The following is a 23,106-nucleotide window of genomic DNA, read 5'->3' as shown; positions in this document are numbered from 1 at the left end:
CTGGAGGGCAATCTAATCATCTCTGGAAAGCTTCCAACACTTTTATCTTGAAATGTTTAAATATGTGCTTACGATATTGACACCACTCCTCAAAAAAGTGTAAGCTTCCAAAAAACATGAAGCTTTCTTCTGCTCTAGCCACAAATTCTGATACTTCATTCTGAATATTCTGTGAGCTCCATATTATGTTGAGGTTGCTATTAAGAAAAGACAAGCTCTCCTCATTCTGAATGTCCAGAATCTAAAATTCCAGCTGAAATGTAGCCAGGTGGCAATTTCCTGATAATTTGTAGAGTTCTTTGTAGAACTTTCATTGAAATCTCTTCTGTCATCTCAGTGCTTAAGGTCTCTATTTTCTTGGAGTAATTTCTTATATTGATGCCAGTAAGTGTATTTAGAAATGAAGTTCTGATTCCTGGGGTGGGTAGAGTGCATGCTTGGCATCCACAAGGCCCTGGGTTCAATCCCCAGTGCCTCTGTTAAGGGGAAAATAATAATAACAATAAATAAAACCATCAAAAAAAGGGGAACTTCTATTAAAAAAAAAAAAGAAGACTCTGATTCTTAATGTCCAAGCTGATTTCTCAGATCTTTTGAAGATTCCCATCCTTCAGAATCTGATTGGTGTATTTCTTGAAACAATTTTCAGGCTCTGGAGGTCTCTTCCCAGGGCGCCGGCAGCTCCTTGCACACCTGGCTCACGGCTGCCACCTCAGCTTCCAAGGTGCAGCCCTTGGGCATTCATGCGGCAGCACTGACTGGTACCTGGCCCCCCTGGGGTCACCTGTCACTTCTCGACAGCCATGTGTGCCTCACCCAATACAAGGAGCCTGCACAGTTTCTAGCCAGTGCAGATCTCCTGAGCTTGGCAGGTAGATGGAAGAGAGATGGACACTCTGCACCCCACTACGTAGAACCCCATGTCTACAATATCACAATTATGTCCCTGTGCGCATTGCCGTAGGTGTCTGTAAGCAGCCCCTGCACTGTAGGGAGGTGGTTCATTCACTCATGCTGTTCCAGCCATTCTGGCCTCCCTTGAATCCTAGGAGATTGGTCTCCACAATTTATGCAAATGATTCTTCTCAATTTGTGTGTGTATATGGTCTTTTTTCCCCCTGAATTCTAGTTACCTGAGTGTTAGTACTTTTACTTTTCTTATCCGTATCTTGTAGCTTTATTTTATATTTTCTGGGTTGTTTTTTATTTTATTTATTTATTTATTTATTTTTTTTTTAATGAAAGAGCTCTTCAATGTGCTTTTCCAATTTTCTAACTCAAGTTTCAGCCATCTATATTTTTTCACACTGGCACAGTGATGCCCTCAATACTTGCTGGGTTGAAATAAGGAGGTCAGGAGGGGTGTGGGGAAGGGAGCAGAGGAACACTCAACATTTTTAGGCACCTGTTTATTCTAAGCTGGGCACTTCACCAGTGCTTTATCATTAATCTTCAAAGAGTCCTTCAAGATGATTATTGTTAACCTAAGAGGCTGCCGTGTTAGAATCCCAGAGCATGGTGTCTCCAGAGCTACGTGAGTTCCACCGTGACTTCTGCACTGGCCAGCAAGTCTCCTGTCTTCTCATGCATGCCCTGTGCTCCTCGGCTGGGCTTCCCCGAGGCTGGATTAGGCTGAGTCCTGCAGGACACGACTCTGAGTTCAGCCAGCCCCTTAGGAGGGGCCATCACAGAGGCACCACCAAGGTGGACTATCCCTACGGTCAGTGTGTGAATTGGGGAAGGGTCTACCTGTTGCTGGACTGCAGCCTGCCAGGACTTTCCTCTTTCCCACCGAGCAAAGACCATTTGGAGCAGCCAGCACTTGTGAAGTGGAATATACCTCTGGATCTTGGACCTCGCCCGCCTTTCCTGAGGGGACACTGTGAGGGCCATCTCAGAATGTCCTGGAGTCTGCTCCTCACTCACAGGCCGGCCTAAAGAGTCAAGGCAGCCACGTGTAAGGTAAGGTTGAAGATGGTCATGATGATGCTATCTGTCTTCTCTGCTCCATAGAGCTGCCTGGTGTCCCATCTGTAACCCGTAAACCTCTTTGTACACATAAAAGGCTAATTTATCAGCACTGTAATAAAAATACGCAGCATACAGCCTTGCACTTTAGCTGTGTAGCTTTGGGCAGCTCACTTTCAGTGTTTTGCGCTTCAGTTCCCCGACATGTAAGATGCAGGTGGTGATAATGCACTGCCTCTGATTCATACGGGACTATGAGGCTGTGTTCTGACGCCACCTACCATTCACTGGCTGGAGGTAACAAGAGTTGCCTACAGCAGGATACAAAGGGTTGAGGCTCATTCCTGTAGGTATCTGGGTGTATGTGGGTGGTACGTTAAGAATGTGTCTGTCCACAGAAAACAAATTTATGGTTACCAAAGGGGAAAGGGGAGGGATAAATTAGGAGTTTGGGATTAGCAGATATATACTACTATACATAAAATAGATAAACAACAAGGTCCTGCTATACAGCACAGGGAACTATATTCAATATCTTGTTAATAACCTATAATGGAAAAGAATACAAAAAAAGAAGAAAAAGTTATGTAACTGTCTAGGAAAGGCTGAAAAATGATTCCAGATGAAGGGAAACTCAAGAGACATGACAATTAACTGAAATATATGATCCTAAATTGGATTCTGGATTGAGGAGGGGTGGGAAATGCTATGAAGGACAGTTTGGGGACAAGTGGTGAAATTGGAATTTGGAGTGTATATGAGGTAACGTAAGTATTAAAAGAGATAACAGAGAAACACTTAGAACTGTGCTTGTGTATAGAAAGCACAATTCATATTCCCGGTTTTTGCCTGCAAGGGTGTCATTGTCTGCATCTGCTTCATACACTGCTGCATCTCCAAGCCTGGAACAGCCCCTGGCACATAGCATGTACTTAATTAATGTTTGTTGGATGAATAAATGAACTGACACCTGAAACAAGACAGAGTTAAGAACTAGGGTGAGGTATCGGGGCCGTTGGTCCTCACACACAGAGACGGAGGTTATCCACTCTAGTTTCCAGACGTTGTTCGTCACCTCGGTGACCCTGGCCTGCAGAGCATTCTGAGATCGATTCGGTTGTTCCAGGCACCTGGTTCACACAACCAAAAAGGCATCTGACAGCTCCCCAAATCAAATTCATGTGCGATTTACTAATTTGCAATTGCCTAATGTCCCTTCTACTTCTGTTCCTCGCTGCTTTGCCTGGCAAGGAAGGGAGGAAGGTGGATTTTGCTGCATCCTCTCTCTGCCCCTCAGGGGACCCACACAGGTGCTCATTGGCTGAGTCCAAGCCTCAACCCAGTGCGAATCTACTAGGAGGAAGGAGGTTCAGATGGCAAACCTCAGATGGACATCGTGCTACAGAGAGGTCTCCAGGGGCTGGTGAGGCACCGACAGGCAGCACCCCTTCTCCCAGTGCTGGCTGGCCACCCCGAGTTGTTCAGGTCAGCCTGGATGCCAGCCCCACCCATCACAGCGAGTACCCGCGTGGCTTACAGATGCCGGGCAGCTGTGAGTGTGGTCCGAGGGTCCCAGACTGAGAGAGTTGGAAGGGACTCTAGACATCACCTAGTCTTCTGTTCTCCTCTGACAGATGAGAAAACTGAAGCCAGGAGATACAAGCAGCTTGCCCAAGGCCACAGCAGCTAGCTGGTAGAACAGAGCCTTAGAGCCAGGACTCATGATTCTTAGAAGATGCTTATTCCACTTGGCCATTTTATCCTACATTGATGGGTGGGTCCTCAAACTGGGGGCTTAGAGATAACATCTGGAGGCCCCTCTGGTCTTACTGACCCTGCTGAACATTTCCCATATGGGAAAGTGGGGTTGCTGATCCCCAGAGAGAGCAGAATGAGGGAGAGAATCCGATTAGGGGCAACTCAAAGGAAAGTAGCAATTACATTTTAATGAGGCATTTTCTGGACCAAAAAAGAAAAAAAAAAAAGGAAGGCATAATTAAAAATGAATTATGTGCAAATTAAGTGCTGAAAAGTAGCATCAATCAGATGTCACCCTTCTCATAGTTTCATAAGATGGGTAAATTCATTACAAAAATATTTGAGTCCATGCTTGGTGTCCTATGATCAGCACTAGAAAAGGATTCTTTGGGATGAAACTAGAGAAGGGGAGACTTTTCCTGTTGGATTCAGATGAAGCTAACATCTCGGAGTGCTTGTTCTGGGCCAGGTTCTGAGCCAGGTACATTCCTGTATCATGAGCTCAGGCAATCCCCACAGCAACCTACAGGGAAGGTGGTGGTATTCTCATTTTACAGATTTAAAAATGGATGCTCAGAGCAGTTAAGGGACAAGTAGCATCATGTACAGTGTATTAATGGGAAGAAGTTATGGAGACTGAATTCAAACGCCACTCTATCCTCTACCAGCTGGCAAAATAACTCCCTGCAGGAGGGCAGTAAGGATTAAGGACCATTCCTGGGTGTTAGACTTTCCCCCGCTTCAGAGCCCGTCTGTCCACAAACAGGAATCTCTGTTTTCTCCATCTGTGTAGGTAAGGAAGAGCATATACAGGGAACCGTGAGTAAGCCGATAAATCAGCCAAAAAGCAGAGCAGGAAGGACCGACTGGCACCGGTGAATACGAACAATAACCAGGCAGAAGGTACAAGAAGATGTTGCCGTATGATGAATTATCCAAAATTCCTGGGAGGAGGACTGGCCACCTAGACTGGTCCTCTCCTCTGTCTGCCAGAAAAGGGGGTCTCTGGCTGAGCTTCCAGGTGTAATGGGACAGTAAGGAGTCGCAATAAACCAGAGAGTCAACTGTCTTGGGAGAAGAGCCTGGAGGACTTGGAGGAGCAGGAGAGGGAAAAGGCCAGGAAAAGACCAGGTCTTTGAATTGTTCACCAGCCAGGGTTCTAACGTTATCGAGGCTCCAAGCTCCCATGTGCAAGTAGAAATCCTTCTAAAGTGCACATCTGACCATTTCATTCCTCTGCTTGTAACCCTTCTGGATAAATCTCAAATTCTTCAGCATGACAGCTCAGGTCCCAGTCTTTCCTTCTGATCGCCTTCTTTGCCCCCCTTCCCTACTACTAAACGCTTCTACTTGTATAGTTCTGGGAACCTGACATGCTCTCTCCCATCTCTGGGCATCTGTGCACACTCTGCCTGGTGAGAACTGGCCCATCTAGTAAATACACACAGGAATAAATGAGTCACATTGGAATGGGACCAGGCAGAGTCTGCTACCTCTTTTGGACTTTTCAGGTCTCAAGTAGCCACCTGCATTCTGATACGAAGGATTATTCCCTCCCCAGTGCCAGCTGGAGCCTCCTTGTGGTGGGGCTGTGTAACGAACTCGTGGAGAAGACTGTGGATGGGACGTGGACATGACTTCCAGGGTGAAGGTGCTCTATGCAGCTCCTTAAAGAGGCAGATTTTGCTAGGATTGCTAAAGCTGTCCCTGGTAAGTTCGCACCCCTAACTCAGGAGAGCTTAACCGGGGCTGTGGCGGGTCTCTGGATGATGATGCAGAGTTGTTGGCAAATCTGTGCTTATGTGTGTGCACTCTCCTCCAGGAGCTCTGGGCCCAGCCCCGGGCGGCTAGCATTATCCTGAGAGTCAGGTATGAGGCAATCTGGACATTGTGACCTAGACTCACGATATTCAGCCAGAAAAGGAACATGGAGGCCACCTCGTTCAACCCGCTCATTTTACAGGTGAGAAAACTGAGGCCTGGAGAGGTGACAAAGTGAGTGTTTGGCAGATCCTGGACTACAATCAGGAATTCCTGACTCCTGGGTCAGCCCCTCTCTCCACCCCTGTCTGCAGTCTTCACCCCTGCTTGGCCTCTCCTTCCACCTGCCAGCCCCACCATCTTCTGTAGACCAGACAGGTGGAGTGTGAGTGAGGAATTGGGAAGGGACAGTGCCTGAGATTAAGGATCAGTGCCCTCACCCGGGGTAAACCCAAGGCTGGTCGCCAATGGGCAACAGTCCGGTACCTCACTGACCTCTGAGGCCAGGAGCCACAACCTGCTGGGGACTGGACTTGTGCGCCCTCTAGTGGTCAGTTTGAGCTGAGATCGTGAATGGGAGAAGGACATTGGATGGAAAACGAAGGTAAATGAGTCCTGCATCGGAGAGACAGGGGGAGCCAGCCAAAAGTCTTCTAATATTATATACCGAAGCTGTCATTCAAAATTCTGCTTTGAAATTCTTGGCAAAATTCAGGTGTTTGATGAGTATTTGGATTTTATGTATTGGAAGCTTTACCCCTGACCTCTAAATAGGGCCTCTAAACTCTCTGCATTTCCCTTGGAGGTCATACTGTATAGATGATCTCACTTAAATCTCAGACCTCTGGGAGTGAGAGGGGACATATCTACTTATTTTACAGAAAGGATTTTTGCCTACTTATTCCTCAATCTGCCACGGTCAGATTAGTATTTGTGATTCAGTTGATAGGAACAAGGGAACCCTGAATTCACGGCTTACTCCTCTTCACTGTCCCTCCCACTACGGATCCCACCCCCTTATTGGAAACTGCTCTTCCCCTTCAGAGGTTTATGGGGCAATTCCGGGCGGCACAGATAGGAAGCTGAGGGCAGTGGGTTTTCCTGAGGACCTCCTCCAGACAGGTGCTTTCTGCCCTGGAGACCTGCCCCGCCCTGCCCCGCCCCGAGGTCTTTCTCACCGACTCAGTTCTTGTCTCTAGCCCAAAAGGCAGAAGATGCCTGTCTCTTTCTCCAGATCGCAGAGATGGAGAGACTTGGCTTTGAGTATGTCATCTGCCACAACGACTCGGGGAAGAAGTGCATCTGCTTGTTCCAACCTGGGCCCCTCCTGGACGGGCTGCCTGGCTGAGGCATGGAGGACCATCCTAGCCGGCGGCTCAAATGGGCTTTTTCTTGATCAAAGAGCCAGGGGGATGAGAGGGTGAGAGGCCAGCTGGCAGGTCCATGGCTGCCTTCAGCAGGTTCTCGGTTACTGCAGCCCAGAGGAGCATAACCCTTATTCTCCACCCACATGAGGTGTGGCCTCACCTTGTTAGGGACCAATCCTGCGTCTCCTAAATGGCAGGGGGGTAAGCAGTGAACATTAGAAATGAAAGGGGGGAAAACCATTCTTGTGCAGTGGCTAGTATATGCTAGACCCCATATGTGGAGCTTCAGCTGTGTTAATTTAATGCTCACAAAAATTCTTAGGAGGTTTTCCTTGATCCTGTCTTATAGGTGAAGAAATAGATGCCCCAAGTGGTCCCGTGACTGAGGTCGCATGGCTTGGAATGTGGGATGTAGAGTTAGGTCTCTGCCTGCAAACCCATGCTGTTTTCACTGCACTATTCTAGTTCCACCTGAGACCAACCCAGGAGGGAACACAAGATTCACCAGAATTTGTGGTTGGGGCTGGTGGGGGGAAAAGGGGTTCTTCTGCTACTTTTATTTTATTCTCTTCTAAGCAGATGCAACTCACTTCAGACAGCACTGCTCGTCTCCCCTGTATTTGTTTGGCTCTTACTTCTCTGCTCTACCCTGAGCAATATAAGAGTCTGGTCCTGGATTGCAGGGAAGCCTCCAGCCTTTTACTCAGTGGAACCTGGCCCTGCGGAGCAGAATCCTGGGTGACTCTTTCTTTCCCTTTCTTCCCTCGTCTGGCCCTGCGGGATTACCCAGGGTGGTGCTCTGGGGACCTGGAGAGACACCATGGCGTACAACAGTGCCAATGCATTCTTTACAGGGACCACGACCCTCACCTTCAGGAGGTCTGTTTCCTTGCCTGTGTGTGTGTGTGTGTGTGTGTGTGTGTGTATAACACATATAAAAGATTATATTAATATATTAATCAATATAGTGATTATATGTAATATTAATATATTAACATACATATATAGAGAGATTTATTTCAAGGAATTGGCTTATGCAGTTGTGAGGACAGCCCAAAGTCTATAGGGTGGGCCATCAGGCTGGAAACTCTTGGGCAGGAACTGAAGCTGCAGTCTTGAGGCAAAATTTCTTCTTCTTCAGGGAAGCCTCAGTCTTATTCTTAAGGACTTTCGACTGTTTAGATTAGGCCAAACCAGATTATTTAAAATACTCTCCTTTACTTAAAGAGAACTGACATATGTGTGTGTTTAAATGATCACTATGCTGTACACCAGAAATTAACACAACACTGCAAATTGACTCTACTTCAATGAAGTGAATGGATTGTAGATGATAACCATATCTACACAACACCTTTTCAGCAACTCCTAGATTCATGTTCATTGAATAGCTGGGGATTACAGCCAGGTCAAACAGACACATGAAACTCACCGTCACCAGAGGAATATTTGTTTACACGGAGAGCCATTCTGCCACAGATGAACGAAACCTTCCACAGGTGGGGAGAGCTATTTGATATCAGGCAAAGCATAAGTGGGTCCTGCTCACCAGTGAGGGCAAGTCAAACCCATCCGGAGCCGGGAGAACCATGGGCTTATGTTTATGAACTTTTAGCCCAGATGTAGTGTATGTTTCCTCACTGGAAAGATGGCAGGAAAACAAGAGGAGCTTGGTCTTCCTAGAGGGTGGGAAAGTGGTTTGTCCTGATGCTGGTGGAGTGGCTCCTGGCTTCCATATGATGATAAAACACTAAATGCCACATAGCCTGGACTTGCTTATGGTCTCTTTCTTCCACAGCCCCTGATGCCTCGGCTCTTGGAGTGGAATCCCAGGGCCCCCACGCTGACAGTCTTCCCCCCACGGAGGCGTCCACCAGCTTCTCGGAGACCAGCCTACCAGCCCATTCATTCCCCTGATGCTCTCTCCCAGCCGGCTCCTCTGCTCAGTGGTGAGGCTGGAGGCCAAGGTCACTGGCATGGAAGGAGAAAAGGTATTTCTTGCTTGCAAAGCCCACAGCTGCAACAGCACCATCCTCTTTGCCGAAGCTTCTGGTGACGCCACTAGACTGTGTGTTTTCCTGCCGTTTGTGCCCACATTTGTGACGAGGCACAGAGGGTGACTTCTCCCGCTGCTGCGCTGAGGGCGGTGCCTGCCCTGGGAGACTCTTACGGCTGCGTGTTTGGGGCGAGAGGATTAAAACGGAGAGGAGCCTCTACCGTTATAGGATAGAGGCCATGATAACACACCCATTCTCCTGTCTGGGGGGCCACCTGGCATGAAGAGGCTCATGAAGATGGAGGGGTGGGGGTTGTGGCAGTGGAGGGGGCAGGTATCTCCCCTCCTGACCCCCTACTGGCTTCCAAAAGGCAAAGGTGGGCTCATTGCTTTGACAACAACAGAGGGAATTTAGATATTTCCAGAAGCAGCTCGGGCTCCACGCAGACAGGAAAGGTCTCCCTGAATTGGTTTTCCTGGAAGCATGGGGGGCCGTTCACCGGCGTGCTCCTCAGTCTCCCACCATCTTCTTCCAAATGTAGTGACACAGGTGCCCGGCACTGTCCTCCGGCCCCGGACGGCTTGAGCCCAGAGCCTCCTTTGGAGCCCAGGTTCTGTCTCTCCCATTCATCTCCAGCATCCAGCGTTTACGCCGCCAGCCCTCTCCTTCTCAGATGGTGGAAAGCCCAAGATGTCAAAGCCTGTTGTAAGTAAAGCTTTAAGAGGGGTCATGTATCTAAATTGATGTATGTGAACCTCCTCCTGGATAGAGATTGTCTGCAGTCACTGGGATGGGGACATATCATGTAATGTTCACACCCACGTCAGAAAAGAGAAAAAGGGCCAGAGTGGGTTTGAGGGACCCAATGTGTGACTGCAGGAGTAAGGTCGTAGAAGCAAAATCACCTTCCACCAACTGCAAACAAGTCAGGGAAGCCTTGCCCGATATTAATGACCTTGTTTGGAACTGAAGTCACACACAGTGTTTTCACCGGATAGTTTTCTTTTATTTTTAAACTCACTCCTCCAAGTTCTGCCATTCAGTAAGTCCTGCTCCAAAACCCTCACTCATCGCTGATGGGTAATGCTCCTTTCATGTGATCTTATTTATCTCTGCATCCCCACGGACATAGAGAGGACTGAGGGGATGGGGGCACTCTGGACTCCAGGGTTGTGACTGTGCAGGAACAGACACAGAGGAGGAAAACCTGGCAGACACCAACTGCCTTTGAAAGCCAGTCCATTTCTTCTGAGCCTGGAGTCAAGCCAACATACCTGCCAAGGGTGGGGCAGTGGGCAGCAGGCTGTCACACTGGGTCCCATCTCTGCCCTCACCCTCAGGGTGGCCAAGAACAGCGTCTAAAATACACCAAGCCATTATTTCTCATAAGTAGGGATTCTTGCCCTATGGGGAAAGAAAAGTAGGTCTTCCTTTAAAAAGAAGTTTCAGCTTAGTTCAACATTGCACAAAGGCAGTGAGCCCTGCAGCTTAGAATAGGGGGTAGCAAAGTATACAACACTCACCAGGTAGGTTTGTATATATATTCTTAATGTTTATGCTTTGCTTAATCCTCGCTGGCAATAAAGAGTCTACTTTCTTGCCTGTTCCTTGTGCCTCAGTAGCACAGGAATTTAAGCCTTAAAAAAACAGCATCTTGCTCCTTGAATCATCAGTTTCTTTCCTGACCTAGATTTCCTGGGTGGTGGGAAAAGTGAAGGCTGTGACTATGAAAAGTCTGGACCTGATTCTGCAGATAACCAGGGCCACTGAAAGTGTGTGCCTGCCTTTTCCAACAAGAGTGTCAGGATCCCAGCAGGAATAGTGTTCCATGGATCAGCCAGACAGAAGTAACGAGGCGTTGGGAGACCAGAAAGTTTATTGACAGAGTCCAGATGAGAGATAAAACCATAAACTTAACCATCTAAACCAGTGCTGTCCAATAGAAAAGCAGTTTGAGTTGCTAGTGTACTTAAATGTTCTAGCAGCCATATTAAAAATGTAAAAGAAGTACAGTTAATTTTAATAATTACTTCTCCAAAACACATTTCAACATGGTATAATGTAAAAATGATTCTTGAGATTATTTTTACTTTATTGCTATGTCTGAGAAATCTGGTATGTGGATAACTTACAGCATATTTCCGACGCGAAATTCTCAGCTTTTAAAGGGAATTGTGGGTCTTGCCACAATAATAAGAGTCGTGTTTACCGGAAAAATATTTCACACTGCTTCGGTTTTTAATACAAATTAGTTCAAATTAAATAGAGTTTAAAAGTCTGGTCTTCAGTCACACTAGCCACGTTTCAAGTGCACACTGGCCACATTTCAAGTGCTCAGTTGCCACAGTTGGCTACTGGTTACCGTATTGTGCAGAGCAAGTCTCGACTGTAACTGTGCAAACGTGGCACTCAGAAGCGTAAATCCGTGCAGATGCCCCATTAAGCTCCGGGCGCCGGGCGGCGGCGGATCCTGCAGTTCCGGATGTCTTCACGAGGTGGCACTAAGGAGCACAACTCTCAGCAGCTCGCGACCAGCGTCCACCCCGGAAGCTAAATCCCGCCGTTCTATCTAGTTCCTCCGGCTTTCTCCACCCCCGGATGCACCCTGCCTAATAGTCTTAAGTCCTGAAACCTGCGATCGGTCAGAATGGGCCGGGCAGCGGAGCCGCGGAGTCTGCGGAGCGAGTGAAGAGCGGCGCCCCGAGCCACGCACGGGCGGTGGGCGCGCAGGACCCGACCCCCTCGACCCGCGCAGACCGCAGAAAGCCCCGCCGCCTTAGAACGCGTCGCCCGGCTACCGCCATCGCCAGGGCCGGGTCTGAGCTCCCACCGACAGCACCCCGAGCTCAGTGCATCCGCAGGCCTCCCCTCCAATGATTCAGAAGTCACGCCCGGCGCTGCTGCAGTCTCAAGATGTCGGAGACAGGGTGGAAACGCTTATGGTAAACTGCAGGGAAGGGAAGGCAGGGGTTCCGGGACCGCAGGCTCGGGCAGGGAAATTCGGAAGGTTGCCGAGGGTCAGCGTCCCTAGAGGAACCTTTTCTGTGTCCCGGGTGTGCACATAAACGGTTGGGGACGTGGCGGCAGAGCTGGAGTTTGACTAAAGGAACTGAAAGGGGGGAGGGAGGAAGGAGAGGAGCTCCAACCCAGTCCTTGGGATAGGCAAGCAAAGGTCTCGCTTTTGCTTTGGTATCTGCGTAGAGATAGGCACAGTTGCCGGTACCTTGGGGGAATGTGCCCGCTCGGCCTGGAACGAGGTGCTAACGCTCCGGGACGTTGCTTTGAGTTGGATGCCTAGAATGACCGGTGGGAGAACGCTGGGTAGATATTTGGACCATTGCAAGACCGGGTGATAGTGCAAAGCCTGGGAAGCGGTTAGTGCTCGAGCGACGTGTGTTGGGGACAGCACAGCGCCCGCGGGCAGGACGAGAATTTCCTCTGAGTGTCCACATTCTCCCCATCTGCCGGGAATCCGGGCGGTTGGTCTGCACCGCGGGGCCACGCCCCTCCCGCGTCTGGATTGGCTGCCGTGGTCGCGCTGCGGGGCTGCTATTGGTGGAGGCGGAGGCGGGGCTGGGCAGGCGGTCCCGGAGGATGGTCCCGCTGAGTCGCTGCTAGCGGTGGGTGGGAATGCGGCTTGGCCTTAGGCAGGGAGGACCAGTTGGCATCAGCTACTTTTCTCCCTGAGGTCAAGGTTACCGTCCAGTTGCGCCAGGGGCTGGGGCAGAATGGGATGTGTTTTGTTTTGTCTTTGTTTTTGCTTAACAGGTCTCAGCGGCCACTCTACGTTTGCATCTTTGAATGTGTCCTTCAGCTGGGTCTTCCAGCTCAGGCCTCTAGATTGATTTGAATTGGATTTAGGATTTAGATTTTTAAAAAGGAGTAGTAGTTGCCTGTGGAGCATGTTTGCTAACTATATAAATGCTACTTATTGCCTATATGTATCTGTATTATTTGGTTGTTTTTGCCCTTCCTACTCCTCAAAACAACAACAACAACTACAAAAAAAACAAAACAACTGTATTAACTGGTTTCATTTACCTTGAATAACTTTGGGCTGCTTAGGAAAAAAAAAAAGCAAACATGCCTTTAAAGAATGTGCCATCCACCACTGACAATATCTTAAGACTATTCAAAATGAAAGTGTAAATTCTGTTTGTTTTTTTTAACAATTATGTTGCTTTTTTTTTTTAAACTGTTAGAGGTTAATCTATACTGCTGGTATATATTTAGCATCTGCTCTATGCTGATAGACCTGGAAAATTACAAAGTTTAAAGAGTTATGGGCTATATTCATGTATTCCACAAATATCTGTTGAGCCAATAATGTGTCCAAGCAAGGTGTTGTGAAAATAAAAACATAAAGAAGATAGTTCCTGCACTGGGGAAGGGTGTATTGTGTGAGTATTGCAGTGCGAGTGGGTGCTTAAAACAAGTTCCATACAATACCCGTGAGAGCCCTGGGGAAGCAGCAAAGAGAACTGCTTAGAAGCTATAACTGCAGATCATTCCTACAGCTTCACTGGAGCAAAGGCCTGGAGGGGCTGGGGGGAGATGGCCCTGTCCAGCGATGCTTAGGGGCATGCAGGTCCCACTAAGCTTTATCCTGTGGAATTGTGCTGGAGGGAGAGCCAAGTGCCAATTTCCTGTTACATGTGTGATTCATTCATTCTTGACTGTTGAGCATCTGTGGAACCTGAGCTGGTGTATCTGGATGTCTCACCCTGTGTTGCTCTGGTAGGGTGGGATGGCACTGCTGAGTCTGGAGACCCCCAAGAAAGCCACCAGGATGGATCAGTGCAGGGCAGGCTCCAGGAAGGAAGAGGGGTCATCAGCAGGAGTTGGTCATGACACAGGAGGTAGACAGAGGAGTCTTATTTGTCTCCCAAATGTCCTGCTGGAATATCTGAGTGTGGACTGAAGAAGGGGCAAGCAAGCCTGTGGAGACCTGCTGACCAAGTTTCCATTTTGGACATTGAGTCTGAGATGCATGCAGGCCATGCGAGGGGAGATGGAGGAGGTGTGGGGATAACAGTCTGGAGAGAGACTGGCCTGGAGGTGTGGGCGTTGCTGGCCCCAGTGTGTAAAGTGTGGTGTGTGGGGGTGGGGGCGCCCTGAGAGGCTGCTGCTATGGGAGATAAGAGAAACAGCAACATCTGTGGGCTGACTCTGTGGGCTGACGAAAAGGAGACTTAGAAGGGCAGCCAGAAGAGGAGAGAGAAACCGAAAAGAGAGGAGAAACAATCACCTGTTTCAGATGCACCAGAGAGGCCAAGTAAGAGAAGACCAAGGATGGGAAAGGGGTCCTGGGATGTGGCGGGTCCTTGGTGAGCACTAGTGGCAGCCTTAGTGGAGGGGCTTTAGCAGGATGGCAAGTTCTGGGGACCTGAGCAGTCACTAATGGAGAGGGCATCAGGCTGGAAGATGCGGGGGTGGGGGGCGGGGGCGGGGAGGGCTTTCAAGCTTGTTTCCAGGCAAAGGAGAAGATGCCGATGGAAGTAAGAGGCTGAGTGTGCAGGGAAGAAGAGCTCACTGAAGCTACAAAGTCTAGGATGAGGCTGAGAAACCAAACTCATGGGAATACAGCTTAGCAAAAGGAGCAGGCCGCCTCTCCTTGGGGGAGAGGGAGCTGCTTGCTGACACGCGTGATGAAGTATACTCATTTTGCTTGGCTGCACTTGTTGTCTTAACCATTCTACCCGCTTTGGCGCTTTAAAAGCCGTTTGAACGTGGTTATAAGTGCCAGTATTTTATTATCTGAACTTACTCAGTCCTTTTAAGGAATTCCAGTTATAATTTGAGACTTGCGTTTTTGGTGGAAGGTGAAATAATCTCTTTTCTCTGTGAAACAAATAGCACAGATAACAGACATTTTGGTTCTCGGTAGGTAGTTCCGTGATGTGTTTAACAGGCAACTTCGTATTTATCTTAGTAGCGTTTTAGGACAACAGTATGCCATTTATGAAGAAGTAATAGTGCAGGTGCCATTTAATGAGGATGGAGAAGATCTTTTTGGATGGGCGCCTTTGGAAAAGAGTGCTTTTCTTTCCTGCATGGAGTTTTTAGAGCGCCTTTACGCAACCCTTTGACTGAGTCTGGATTCCAGGGCGTGCTGTGAAGCCTCCGGAGAGTGCTTGGGGGAAGTACAATTAGTCTGCGAGGGAGTGCTGCCTTTCTAGATGGTGCTTCTAAATTCACCAGTGTGTGTGTGTGACTCTTCTGGCTTAAAGAACAACCAGCCAACCCAGGAGTGGCTGCTGGCCTACGGTGCCCCTGCGATCTGTTGAGGTCCCTGCCAGATGAGTGAATGTAAGAGAAGGGAAAGTTTTAAATTAAGGAAATTTATGGGTTTTACAGGATGTGACACATTCCGTTACACGTTGGGCCTGCTTAGTTAATGGTTTTACTTCCTCTGTCTTAACTCTTGTAAGTAATCTACAGGTTTACAGCCGAGGGAAACTGAAACCAGCAGTTCAGAGTCAAAACACTGTTCAACTGATTTTGCTCGTGACGATAAGAGGTTGGCCAATAATTTACCATTAGGACAAATGGGGAAGTGTGGTCAGTGGCATGATTTGCAGATGGAAATAGGCATGCTGTTCAGTAGGAGCAATGTTATTAACAGTAAGTTTTTCATTATCAAGAATTATCAAAGCTGTTGTCAGTAAACCAGAGAGATACCTCCTGCAGTCTACCATGTTCTCAACAACATTCCAACACTGTAATTCCCAGCCACAATTACCCCTTCTCTAAAGTGTGAAGATAATCCTGGGGGCCTCCAGGAGATCCTTAGAAAGGAACTGCCTGGTCCAGGTGTGCACAAAGGTGGGGCAAAGCTGCTGACACAGCGTTCTCTTGTCCTGCAGTTGCAGCCAGTGATCAAAGCCTTCCTGTGCGGCTCCATCAGTGGGACCTGCTCTACCCTCCTCTTCCAACCTCTGGATCTGCTCAAAACGCGCCTGCAGACTCTCCAGCCCACAGCTCATGGGTAAAGCCTGCTGCTCCTCCAACCCCGCCATTGCATTGAGGACCCTGTTTCAACAACTTCTCTCAGACACAGGAGCATGTTTACTGTGTTGAGTCAGCTTCCATTCTGTTGGATGCTCAAAGAGAAACCCAGGCCAAGCCCACCTCTCATGTGTCTGGTATGTGTATGTATGTGTGTATACATATGTACACAAATACATACACATATGTATGTATGTGTATATATATCTGACATATCTTGTATATCTTATATCTTACGTGTGTATCTGACATATATCTTGTTGATTAAGCGGGGTCCTTCCCTGAGTAACTTCCTGGGATCTGCCTTGGTGACATTTGCATGGTGCTAGCCTGTGACATCATAACTGTGCTGCCTGGCACAAGGAGTGGGTGGGTTTCTGGAAGTAGCCTGAGTGCTGAGTGTCCCTTGTGCGCCCCCTCATTGGACTCAGCACTGTGAGAACATGGGTCAAATGGGAGGTCATCCTGTGGTTCGCAGTGTGAATGGACAGGCAATCATGTATGTGCCACATCATGAACACGCAGGAGCTCAGTAACTCCAAGAAGATTCTTGTAGAGATCCTTAAGTGTTCTAGAAGAGTCTATGCCGAGAAGTCTTTGAGTGGAGCATTCTTTAATGAGGACGTGGTCTAAGTGGTTTCTCCTTCCTTGCCTCTGTTTTGTCTGCTTTCAGATCCAGACGCATTGGGATGTTGGCCGTGCTCTTAAATGTGGTTCGCACGGAGAGTCTGTTGGGCCTTTGGAAAGGGATGGCCCCTGTAAGCTGCCTTTTGGGTCTGATCTTCCACCCCCCAACCCCGCCGATAACCAGCCCACTCACATCCACCTCCTGTAGCAGTGGCCTTCCCGCCCGGCTTGCTTACTGTCGCTGACTTCCACTTGAGGGCTCTGGGAGGTATCACACCGTGTGCCCTGGGCGGGACTTCTCAGTGCAGCAGCAAGTCCTGAGAGCCCCCCTGTCAGCAGATCCTTGCCCTGACCCCCCCAGGGCCTCCACACCTGCAGTTCTCTGCCCAAAGTCTTCTTCTGGTCTTAAGAACTCACTTTGCTGGAAATGCCAGGGAGTTGATGCTCACGCCAGGCCCACAGCAGCCCTTAACCTGATGTTTAAAACCTTACTTCCCTCCTCAGGTGGAGTGATAACTGAGGTGTGCCCTGCATCGATTTCCAGAGTTTCCCCCAAAGGATTCAGTTGCCCACGGCAGTAACCTGTTAGATAACACACCCCATGTTGGCTGCCTTCTCTCCCACCTCAATTCCCCACTCTCCCATTGTTGGTCCTCCACACCTCAAATCAATTATTTCATGCAAATCCTGGGTCTTCTTTTGGGAAATCCTAGCTCAGACAGTATCTTACGTGTGGGTCTTTGATTCCTTTCCCTCCGACTTTGTCTGCAGTCCATTGTGAGATGTGTCCCTGGCGTGGGAATCTACTTTGGCACCCTCTACTCTTCAAAGCAGTACTTCCTGCGAGGCCACCCACCCACGGCCCTGGAGTCGGTCATCCTAGGGGTGGGCTCTCGCTCAGTTGCAGGGGTCTGCATGTCGCCCATCACTGTGGTCAAGACACGCTTCGAGGTGAGTTTGACAACTTCAGGTCCTCAGGGTGGGCAGACAGAGGCTCTGGGCTCTTGAGTCATGTGGCCACTGATGCCAGCTCCCGATTACAACCTAACATAGAGGCCGATGTGGTCGGAGAACCCATCTGGGTAGTCCGGCCAAGCTACCTAAGAATTGGAGCCCCCAGTGCACTGGTGATGTCCCCGGAGGTGGGCTTGGTTCAGGGCACAAACCCAAGGCTGGTTCTGAGCTTCCTTTGCAGAGCGGGCGGTACGGCTACGAGAGCATCTATGCGGCCCTGCGGAGCATCTATCTCAGCGAGGGGTACCGGGGCCTCTTCAGTGGTCTGACGGCAACACTCCTCCGTGACGCCCCCTTTTCTGGAATCTACCTGATGTTTTACAACCAGACCAAAAACATCGTGCTCCGCGAAGGTGGGCTGGAAGGAGGTCACATCCTCACCTCTCTCTGTGCGATAGGAGACTATTTTGTTCCCAGCAGCTCCAGAGCCTGAGCCTAGTTTTAGACACTGAGCTGTATCTGCACTGCGTCAGGCAGGAGGCCCGGTGCTGGGATAGACATGGTCCCTGCCCTTTTGAGTTGGTAGTCTATTAAGGCAGAGCACTGTAGTATGTAATTATTGAGTGAGGGAGGGGGTGGAATAAAGCACATTTTGCATAGGCCTTGCGACAACGCTCTCCACATTTGCCTGATCTGAAGATATCTAGGTCCTACCCAAGGCCTCCTGAGTCAGAAACTCTGGGGTAAGAAGACCTGGGAGACTATTTTTCAAGAAGCACTTGCTGTGATTCTTATCAGACAAGTGTGGGAAACGCCTGTGAGTTAGGGGCCGGGGGAAAAATACTATCTTCACTTCCCTTGCTGGGCTCCTGGTTACTGTTTTGAGGCTTCCATTTGGGTGGAGAGAAGGATGCCAAACCTCGGACAGTCTGGCACACTCACCCTACTGGTGACTCATGCTGCACAAGACATGAGCACAATCAACAGGCAGTAAACATCCACCACAGCAGAGCCAGGCGTTGATAGAAACACATCCTTCGTAGAGTGAATCTGCGTTCCAACAAGGTGTCCTTGGACAATGGGAGCCAGGAATTGCAACCAAGGCCATTTAGTTGGGAAAGCCAGAATGCCACCATCGTGGCTGTGGTGCTACGCCGTAGTTGGGGCGCTCTGGGAGATTTGCTGCTTCTCCCCAGGTGCCAGGAGGGGGAACACTGCAGGTCACAGCCTTATTTTGCAGTAGAAAGTTAAGGCAGTCTCAGAGCTTGGATGTACATTTTCAACTTCTCGACCCATCTTTAAAATTAGTATTAGAAATTAGAGTCCTAATTACTATTTAGAAATCATTGTAAACTTACCCCAAAAAGCCACAAGAAAGGTACACATAACCCCATGGCCCTTTATTACTCTTTCTATATTTGTAATTGTTTTTTTCCAAACCGTTTAAGACTAAGTTGCAGACATGATGCCTCTTTGCCCTTAAATACATCAGTTTGTATTTCGTAAGAACAGACATTTGCACATAACCATCTTACCAAATTCAGGAAACTTCACATAGATACAATTCTTTAATCTAGAGTCCCATTGATAGTCTTAATTTCTCCAGTTTTCCCAATAATGTACATTGCAGCAATATTTATTTTTTTATTTTAACTTTGGTGTGGGTTACCTGATGTTTTCTAGTGACTAAATTGATTTTACCTTTTTAACAAGAGAAGCACGTAACTAAAATTGTGTCCCTGGTGCCTTATATCAGGAATGACATATATATGATATTTGTTTGACCCACTGTGGATGATGTCAACTTTTTATCACTTGGATTTCATTTCAGTCTCCACTGAAAATTCAATTGTTTTTTTCTTTTGTAATTTGTAAGTATCTCTCTGGGGAGACCCTCTCACTTTATATAAATATAAAACCTCCTCTTCTTCCGTATATTTTAGCATCAGTCAATGATTCTTGCCTCAATTATTATGCTGATGGTTGTCAAAAAGTGAATTTTTAGTTCCATTATTCTATTTACATTGATTAATTATACCTTTAAACTTTTAATTCTTAGCCTTGTTTGAATCCAGACCCTTCTAGCTTTTGGGAAGAATTAGTGGGCAACTTGGCATTGGTATTTATCTGATGAATATGAGATTTATTTATAACTGAGTGTTGCCTTTGTCCTTTTTCAGACCAGTTGGGTGCAGTCTTTGTTCCCGTTGTAAATTTCAGCTGTGGGGTATTGGCCGGTATTCTGGCCTCGCTGGTAACTCAACCTGCAGATGTTATAAAGACTCACATGCAGCTCTCCCCAATGAAATTTCGGTGGATTGGCCAGGCAGTGGCCCTCATTTTCAAAGTAAGGCTTTAGGATAAATATTGGTTCATATTGTGGTTAAGGCAGTCTCTCTAAAGGAGTACCTTTACGCAACAGAATCACCCAAGGAGCTTTTAAAAATCCCCATTCCCAGGTCATATCCTGGGCTCATCATATTAGAAGCTCTGGCGGAGGTGAACCCCTGGCATCAGTATTTTAAGTTCCCTAGTGATTCCAGTGTGTTTCCAAGGTTGAGAATCACTGCTAAAAATCCATGATTGTGGGGTTTTTTGTTTGTTCTTTTTTTTTTTTGTGGTGGTGGTGTTTAGGGAGGGAGCCCTACGTTAGGGAGGACAACCTGTGACACTTGTTTAACATGCATGTTGTTGGGCCCTACCCCACACCTACTGAATCAGGTGATCTGGAAGGACTTAGGAACTTAAATCAAGGACGTCGGAGGAAATGTAGTCAGAAAAACAACAAACACATTGTTTCTAAGACTTTGCTGTAACACAAATAGACAAGGAGTATTGAAGATAAAGTGCAGGAGATGTAAAGCACACTAAGATCCTATTTAAAAGCCACCGAGTTGGCCCTTTGGAAACACGTACTGTTATCAGATATTCTTGTTCAAGGTAAATTTGTCCCCTAGATCTTTAGATTTTTCTGTAGTTCTTTCAATTTTTCTGTGTAGCAGAGGAAACGTGTAGGCATATGCGCCAGGTATCTGTCTTACCCTCGATATAAGCCAGTGTCTGTGAATCTGATCGTATTCCTCCCACTTCTTCGGTGTCTTGCTTTCTTATTCTCTGTACCTAAAATCATGAAGTTTGAAAATATATTCTTCAGTATATGTGAAAGTGGCAAGAATGATAACAACAGGAAGGAGCAATCCAGATCATGAGGTGTTTTGTCTTTAATTCTTACTTAGGGCCACCAGGAACATACAGTGGGTTAAAAAAAAAAAAAGACTGTCCTTCCAGGCAGCCAAACTGCCAAGAAGGCATTTTTTTCCTTCCACCTGGAGCCAGGGCCCAGGGCTTGGCAAGCAGACCTTGGTCTGGATTTGATATGCCACTTGGGGCTTGGGGCTCCTGGGCACCGTACAAGCTGTGCCACTGGACACTATATAGAAACCCTATATAAGGTTTTCAGCTAAGAAATAGATCCCCCTAGATAGAGCAAGCCTAAAAAGATTTTAAAAGTTTAGCGACTGTGCCTAATTGTCTTTTTGGACCCAGTATTTATAGTCTTGACATGATTTATAAAAGTCTAAAAAGGAAGACATAAAAATGGGGTATCACAGAGAGGGACCCTCACTCTCGTGCCAGGTGTGTAACTGTATTGCTGCTTTAGTTTCAGAGTCTCTATGTCCATTTTCCTCCTAGGAGTACGGGCTGCGTGGCTTCTTTCAAGGCAGTGTCCCCCGGGCCCTCCGCAGGACTCTGATGGCAGCCATGGCGTGGACCGTCTATGAAGAGATGATGGCCAAGATGGGCCTGAAGTCCTGACCGGGCGAGGACTGGGCGAAGATGGGATTGGCTGCCCTGCCTGGTTTCTGCCAAGGACCTTTTCACCTCACTGTCCTGGAGTGAGATAGAGTCGTATCTGGAGAGCCAGGCAGAGCCGTCACCTTCAGTTCCCCAGCTCAGGTAGAGGATGGGGGGAGCCTGACTCAAGCCTTCTGAATCTCCTAGAAGGGGAGTCACGGATACAGACAGCACACTGGGGAGTTAGGAGAAGGGTTTGCATACCCTGCAAGGTACTTGAAAAGACATTTCCAGAGAGATCTCCGTTGGGGGGCTCCGCTCAGCCACCCGCTCACCACGGTGCCTCTTTGGATCTGCTCTTGGGCAAGAATCATAACAGTGGGGAAGCCGTGGGCCGCCTGCTGGGGCCGAGGAGTTCCTGCAGGGAGGCTAGGGCTGGGGAGAGAGGAGTCGCTATCACCAGGCTGAAGGCTGCGTCCGAGGTGATGTTAGGATGAGGAAGAAAAGATGTCACTACTTACTTGGTTCCTAATCAACTTCTCAGAGGCTCTGGAGAAGGGGGACAGTGACTTCCTAGCCTCTCAGTGCCCAGGTAACATGGCTTGATCTCAGCCCCTGCACTGTGTCAATTCCAAGCTGTTCTGGCTTTTCTCTGCAGCTAAAGTTGTGATAAATAAAGCGAAGCACTTTATCATGGAAGAACCTAAATAGTGTCATGCCTCTGTTCTAAAATGACAGTATAGTCAAAGCCAGCTGGCTCTTAACCTGTATAGGTCCTCAAACCTAAAATTTTAAAAAATAGGGTTTATTTTACATATCCTACATTTCACCCATTCCAAATACACAATTCTATGATTTTTTTTTAGTAACTTTACCGAATGGTGCACCCATCACCATAAATCAGTTTTAGAGAACATTCACTCCCCCAATAAGATCTCCGATCTATAATTACCCCTTGTTCCCAGCCCCAGCAGCCACTGGTCTGTTTCCTGTCTATAAATTTGCCTTTTCTGCACCATTCCTATAAATGGAGTCATACAATGTGAAGTCTCTTGTGTCTGGCCTCTTTCACTCAGCATAAGATTTTTGAGATTCATCCCTAATGTGGTGTGTTCAACACTCTGTCCTTTTTTTATGGCCAAATAATCTATTGTATGCCTAGATCATATTTTATTTATCCATTCATCTGTTGACTTTGTTTATTTGAATTGTTTCCACTTTTGGGTACTTGTGAGTAATGCTAGTAGGAACATTCACACACGAGTCATTTGTGTGGACATATATCTTCATTTATTTTGTGTATATGCCTAGGAGTGGGGTTCCTGGATCATGCAGTAACTATATTTAACCATTTGAGAAACTACCAGACTGTTTCCAAAGTGGCCATAACCTGTGACATTCCTGCCAGCAGTGTATGAGTGTTCTCATTTCTTCACATCCTCCTCAGCACTTGTCTGTTTTATTTATTTCAGCCTTGCTAGCAGGTACCCTAAATTTTCTGTCATCTCTCAAGCTTCAGAAAGGGCCGTGATTTTATCCAGACAGCAGAAGGGGTAAGTGTGGTCTCCTAGTTAAGAACATTGGCTGTGATCCAGGCAGCCCAGTCTGAAAGCCTGGCTCTCTGCCTACTTAGTCACATTGGACATTGTACCGGGGGGGGGGGGGGGGGAGGCGCAGGGATAGGCATTTTTGCTGCCTCCTAGGGTGGTGGCAAAGGGTTAAATGCCTAGAAGTTTCTGGCACACTTATATTACTTTCCCAGGGCCACCACAACAAACTACCACACACTGGGTAGCTTCTAACAAAAGAAATGGAATCTCTTTCAGTGCTGGAGACTTCAAGTCTGAGATCAAGGTGTCTGCAGGGCCATC

At 47.8% G+C, this 23,106-nt stretch overlaps 1 protein-coding gene and 1 long non-coding RNA gene across 4 annotated transcripts; both read left to right on the top strand.

Moving 5' to 3' along the window:
- Positions 1 to 798: 798 nt before the first annotated feature.
- LOC116158359 (uncharacterized) lies at positions 799 to 9,648 on the top strand. Its single transcript, XR_004142670.2, has 6 exons — positions 799 to 1,967; positions 4,525 to 4,629; positions 5,288 to 5,436; positions 5,549 to 5,689; positions 8,653 to 8,845; positions 9,393 to 9,648. It is a non-coding gene; the product is annotated as an uncharacterized LOC116158359 (long non-coding RNA).
- Positions 9,649 to 11,430: 1,782 nt separating this feature from the next.
- Positions 11,431 to 21,943, top strand: SLC25A38 (solute carrier family 25 member 38). 3 transcript variants are annotated; one of them, XM_010974798.3, is made up of 7 exons: positions 11,437 to 11,793; positions 15,718 to 15,839; positions 16,533 to 16,617; positions 17,258 to 17,437; positions 17,682 to 17,853; positions 19,621 to 19,787; positions 21,134 to 21,943. In XM_010974798.3, the coding sequence occupies exons 1-7, from the start codon at positions 11,725 to 11,727 to the stop codon at positions 21,254 to 21,256; spliced, it is 918 nt and encodes a 305-aa protein (XP_010973100.1). In that variant the 5' UTR covers positions 11,437 to 11,724; the 3' UTR covers positions 21,257 to 21,943. The 3 variants fall into 3 exon arrangements, with proteins under 3 accessions (XP_031325870.1, XP_010973100.1, XP_064352768.1); XM_064496698.1 differs by lacking the exon at positions 11,437 to 11,793 and adding an exon at positions 13,965 to 14,126; XM_031470010.2 differs by lacking the exon at positions 19,621 to 19,787 and having other exon boundaries at positions 11,431 to 11,793.
- The last annotated feature ends 1,163 nt before the right edge of the window (positions 21,944 to 23,106 follow it).

The sequence above is a fragment of the Camelus dromedarius genome, chromosome 17, assembly GCF_036321535.1.
Source record: "Camelus dromedarius isolate mCamDro1 chromosome 17, mCamDro1.pat, whole genome shotgun sequence".
In the NCBI taxonomy this organism is placed as follows: Eukaryota; Metazoa; Chordata; class Mammalia; order Artiodactyla; family Camelidae; genus Camelus; species Camelus dromedarius.
Note: the sequence above shows the minus strand (reverse complement) of the source record. Positions and strands in the feature narration are given on the sequence as shown.

Bases quoted from the DNA above. Each gene is read 5' to 3' on its own strand.
- SLC25A38 (XM_010974798.3), top strand. From the start codon at position 11,725: ATGATTCAGAAGTCACGCCCGGCGCTGCTGCAGTCTCAAGATGTCGGA. The intron at 11,794-15,717 runs GTAAACTGCAGG...CTTGTCCTGCAG, and splicing joins ACAGGGTGGAAACGCTTATG to TTGCAGCCAGTGATCAAAGC. The intron at 17,438-17,681 runs GTGAGTTTGACA...CTTCCTTTGCAG, and splicing joins TGGTCAAGACACGCTTCGAG to AGCGGGCGGTACGGCTACGA.